Raw genomic sequence first — 4,844 nt, 5'->3', positions numbered from 1 at the left:
AAATACTGTTAAATAAGTAAAAAACCCCCCAACAAAACTAAAACCACACAGTTGACTACAAAGCCAGACAGTTGTCTACAAAGGGGCAGCTGGGTTCTTCCCCAGGGGGAAAAAACAGATGACCCTGGCTGCATGTTTCTCTTCTGCTAAAATACTGCCCCGTGCCGAGTGCTGGGAAACGAGCGGCAGCTCCCAGGGAACCGCCGGCGCAGGGATGCCCAGAGCAGCATCCGGCGACGCGCCTGCGCGCAGAGCGGGACCGGCCGCAGCACGGTTCAGCTCCGGTTTTTTTGCCCCGTGCCGAGTGCTGGGAAACGAGCGGCAGCTCCCAGGGAACCGCCGGCGCAGGGATGCCCAGAGCAGCATCCGGCGACGCGCCTGCGCGCAGAGCGGGACCGGCCGCAGCACGGTTCAGCTCCGACCCCTCGCTCACCTCTACGCTGCGTTTCAAGTTAGGTTTGGAAAGATGAATAAATTAATAAAGCCACAGAAGAAAGAAGGAAAAAGAACTAAACACACACCCCCCGCCCCCAAAACGTCCCGTTCGTGTTGTCAGTGCAGGAGGAAGCGCTCGCGGACCTTCTCCTCGATGGAGTGCAGCTTGGCAGCTCGCAGCGCGTCCAGCAGCTCCTTGGTGACCTTGTAGTTCCCCTCTTTCAGGTGGGTGAGGAAAGTCCTGAACTTCTCCTGGATGGCCGCCCTGGTCTCCAGCGCCTGCTTCCGCGGCGAGCGCTCCAGGATCTGCTGCAGGCGCTTCAGCTTTCGGACGGGGATGTTCTGGTACGCCACGAAGTCGATCATGGCTTGCTCGCAGTCGTCATCTCCTGGAGCTGGGGGGGAGAAGACTGCCCGGAGGTTAAAGGGGAGGTGGCTGCGGGACGCCGGGAGAGCGGGTCACAGCCCCACCGAGCCTCTCCGTGGGATGGGGGGTGGTAGGGACCCCATCCCCATTCGTGGTTGGGTTGGAAGAGGCTCTGAGCAACATGGTCTTGGTGGTGACGTCCCTGTTCATTGCCGGGGGGCGGAATGGATGATTTTTTAAGGGTTCCTCCCCACCCAAACTGTTCTGTGACATGGCCCTCACCCGGGCACCGCTCTCCAGCCACGGCTCGGACCAGGGGTCTCCCAGGTCCTGCCAGGAAACCCGCCGTAACCCGTCTTCCAGACTGGGGAGGGGATTCCAGCTCACGTGGCTTTGCACATCCACGAACACGAGCTGGGGAGAGCACGAGCCCACGGATGCGGGCTGGCAGCGGGCTCATCCCCTGCCTACATCAGGGGAGAAGAGGGAAGGCAGCCGGGGTGGAGCACGGAGGTCTGAATGAGCATTCCGCAAGTGGAAAAAGTGAGGTTGGAAGGAAGGAGGAGGAGGAAAGCACCCAACGTGGGTTTTTTTAGTGGTTGGACTTAGTGATCCGAAAGGCCTTTTTCAAGCTAAAAGGGTCTGTGGTTGAACAGGGGATCGTTAACTGGCCACGGCCCGTCTCCGCCAGCTGACCGCCCGGGCAGGTTGGGTCCAGCCCTCGCTGCAGCCTGGATTTCCCGGCAGCGACCCATCCTCTTCGGGGCAGTTAGAAAACAACGCGCAAAAGTTCCTGTCATTTCTTAAAAAGTAAATACACCTTTTCCACGGCCCTGCCTGCCGGGAGGAGGGAAACTCCAGAAATACCCGAAGTAATTGCAGTCAGTATTTACACGTGTTATTTTGCCTGAAAGTTTCTATTTCCCCACGCAGATTTTTACATCTCAGGGCAGGACTGGCCCCCGGTGCAGCCCAGATAAGGACTTTTTGACTGATCCAGTTTCTGGCCGGCTCCGGAGCTGCTGGAGCACATCCAGAATGAATTTGCAAGAGATCAAGGCCAAGCAATTACTCAGCCAGGGAGAGACTAGCCCAGTTTTGTGCCCTTGTAAACTGGGAACGGTTTTACTGGTTGTAGTGGGGTGGGTTGGCCCCCAGACTCTGCCACTCCTGTGATTCCGGGGTTTATATCAATTTTATGCAACTGCCGATGCAGCAGGGAGGAAGGCAGGTGCCTGCTTGAAATCATGATGATTCAGCATCAAAAACACCCCCTTGCTCACGGGCCTCCCCTCGATATAAATAAAATAGCTGGAAGGCCGTTCTGGCCACGGTGCCGGTGCCTAGGAGCTCCCCGCGCACGCTGCCGGGGGGAACAGCCTCCCGGAGCATCACCATGGGGCAGAAGCTCTTGCTGAAGCTCAACCTTCACCTTGAGGGAAGAAATTAAGGTTTTTTTACGGTGAGAAGAGTCAGGCACTGGGACAACCTCGCCAGGGAAGCGGTGGGGTGCCCCTCGCTGGAGGTTTTCCAGCGTGCGGCTGGATAATCTCATCCAGGCTCCCTTTCCCACAAAAGGTTGGGGTGGATGAACTCTTCTCGCCTGGGCTGTTCTGTGGCTCTGTGGTCGATGTTTTGGAAGCCCAAGGGGGCAGGTTCCCTGACACCCCGAGCAGTCACGTTGCATTTGTCCCCGGGGTACCCGGGCTGGATGCTCAGGGTAGAGCGGGTGGCTCGACACGGCTGCTGCCTGGCCCCAACGGACATCAGGCCTCCGGAGGGTTTTCAGTCCCTTTCCCATCCCTACTTCAGCCTCTGCCGCGGCTCGGCGCCGCATCTACGCCGTCACGGTGACACAGTTGACACCATGGCTCCACTTTTTCACCTAAGAGGTCAAAATCCACCCTACTCTGAGCCTCCGACAGACCTTGGACTCTGCTCCGTTCAACCTGCACACACCAAGGCTGCGACCGCAATAAAAGCTTCCTGGAAAAGGGAACAAAAGCGGGAGCAGGGAGTGCTGGAGGCACGTCAGGAGCTGAGCTGGGCAGCTCAGCCCTTCACACCACGTCTGTTGACACGACTGTCAGCCACCCGTTATCGCCGCCAGCTACCAGTTACAGCCCAACGGCTGCCAAAACTGTCCTCGTGTCCCAGCATCCCCAGTTATCCCAGTCCCTGGTAAGAAGGAGCAGGATTTCACTGCCAGCTCTTTGCTCCGGCTGAGCCGGGAGCCTGCACGGGCTTTGGCTGAGCCGCGGTTGGTGCTTAAGCCCTTCGCCCCATCCCTGCCCTACACGGCTGACCCTGGATGAGGAGGAAGGCAGGCAGACTACACGTTATCCCTAATTACTATTAATCATGGATCACTCCATACTTCCACAATCAATTTTGCCTCATTTTACATCTATATGGCAAAAAGTCACCAGCAAGTTGGCTCTCGCCCTGGCAGCCCCGTGGTCCCGGCACCCCCGGGGCCCCGGCACCCCCGGCCCGTGGCTCACCTGGTCCTTGTGTGCTGTTGCTTCTCCCCAGTCTGCAGGAGGTGCAGAGGGTGTCGTGGTACTGGTTGCCCGGGACGTTGGTCACCTTCCCCTGCTGCTCGCAGTGCTGGTGCGGCTGGCACGGCTCGGTGCTGGAGTCGGAGGAAGAGAAGAAGCCGCGGGGGCAGGCGCGGCACCGGGTGTTCTCAAAGGGGGTACCTGCGCACGGGGAGGCGAGGGAACCATCAGCCCGGGGTGACAATCCGGTGAGGGGGTAGGAGCTGGGGGTGATGCCGGCAGAGCGGAGAGTGCCAGACACCACGTGGGCACGAGGGAAATGATCCCTGCCTGCAAATCCCCTCGGAAGCATCCACTTGTAAGGCAAAGAGCAGTGCTTCCCCCAGGCATTTCCCAAGCCAAAGCCTTTGGCACGTGCTGATAAATCATCACCGGCCTCCAGACACAAGAGGGGACCCTCATCGGCTACCGAAACGGGCCACCCCACGGGTGGGAGACAGCTGGGACGGTGGGTAAACCCATCGCCAAACCTTGGATTCACAGCAGCGTCGGGAGGCTCCTGGCCAAGTGAAAGTAAAAGTGGGTGAGAGGGTGAAAGCTCCGCTCCGTCGCGGCCAGTCTCCGGGCCAGGCACGCTGTGGTTGCGCAGGGACGGTGCCGCGGGCGCGAGGTCGCACCAGGGTGCCTTGCGCGTTCTTTGGGAGAAGAGGGAACGGCCCCTCCTGGCAGCAAATTTCACGGCCCTTTCCATCTCCTCCTCACGTGTCGGGTTCAGAACAAGGCTCCAACCTTGTTGGGACCCACCCTGGGCCATCGCTGTGGCTTTTACCAGGGGATGTCCCAGCCAGCTCAGCTGGTGACCCCGACACCCACGTCCCCAAAGGGGACAGACACAAGAAGCCCCATGTCCCCAGAGGAACCACACGTGGGTCAGAGCACCCCTCCGACCCCAAAGCCCGCGGGGTCTGCGCAAGCCCCGCGCCGCAATCACAGCGCCCACCTCGGCCCTGTCCGGACACAAGCGCCCACAGCCCTGCAGCCAGCCCGCCCGTGCTGGGGGCTCGGTCCTTGCCGTGGGGTTCAGAGGGCTGGGGTGCCATCATCGCCCACACAATGGGCACTGGTAAATAATAAATCACGGACTGGTTTGGGTTGGGAGAGCCCTCAAAGCCCCCCAGTGCCACCCCCTGCCATGGGCAGGGACACCTTCCATAGCCCAGGTTGCTCCAAGCCTCATCCAGCCTGGCCTTGGACACTTCCAGGGATGGGGCATCCACAGCTTCTCTGGGAACCTGTCCCAGTGCTCCCACCCTCTGCGGGAAGAATTCCTTCCCGATGTCCCATCTCCATCTCCCTCTTTCCGTTTAAAGCCGTTACAAATAAACGGTGACAAAAGCCGAGCTTCTCCTCAAACAGCCCAGCTTGCTCTCACGGCTCCTCAGTCTCACAGCCAACCCCCCAGCCAGACTGGACGTTTGATCTCAAAGGGTCTCCCCGCGTTGCCCGCAGACCTCACCCCCCTCTGCTGCATCACTGCGCCC

The 4,844-nt window shown here is 59.8% G+C and overlaps 1 protein-coding gene across 1 annotated transcript; it reads right to left on the bottom strand.

Annotated features, from left to right (window-relative positions):
* Positions 1-552: 552 nt before the first annotated feature.
* LOC104508066 (tumor necrosis factor receptor superfamily member 6B-like) lies at positions 553-4,403 on the bottom strand. The gene is made up of 3 exons (XM_010149548.1): positions 4,304-4,403; positions 3,307-3,504; positions 553-830 (listed from the first exon to the last, which is right to left on the bottom strand). The coding sequence occupies exons 1-3, from the start codon at positions 4,401-4,403 to the stop codon at positions 553-555; spliced, it is 576 nt and encodes a 191-aa protein (XP_010147850.1).
* Positions 4,404-4,844: the final 441 nt, after the last annotated feature.

The sequence above is a fragment of the Eurypyga helias genome, unplaced genomic scaffold (assembly GCF_000690775.1).
Source record: "Eurypyga helias isolate BGI_N326 unplaced genomic scaffold, ASM69077v1 scaffold39033, whole genome shotgun sequence".
Lineage (NCBI taxonomy): Eukaryota > Metazoa > Chordata > Aves > Eurypygiformes > Eurypygidae > Eurypyga > Eurypyga helias.
Note: the sequence above shows the minus strand (reverse complement) of the source record. Positions and strands in the feature narration are given on the sequence as shown.

Coding starts and splice junctions, on each gene's coding strand:
- LOC104508066 (XM_010149548.1), bottom strand. CDS start 4,403: ATGGCACCCCAGCCCTCTGAACCCCACGGCAAGGACCGAGCCCCCAGC. Junction 3,505..4,303: donor TGTGTCCGGACAGGGCCGAG/GTGGGCGCTGTG, acceptor CCCCGTGCGCAG/GTACCCCCTTTGAGAACACC. Junction 831..3,306: donor CAACAGCACACAAGGACCAG/GTGAGCCACGGG, acceptor TCTCCCCCCCAG/CTCCAGGAGATGACGACTGC.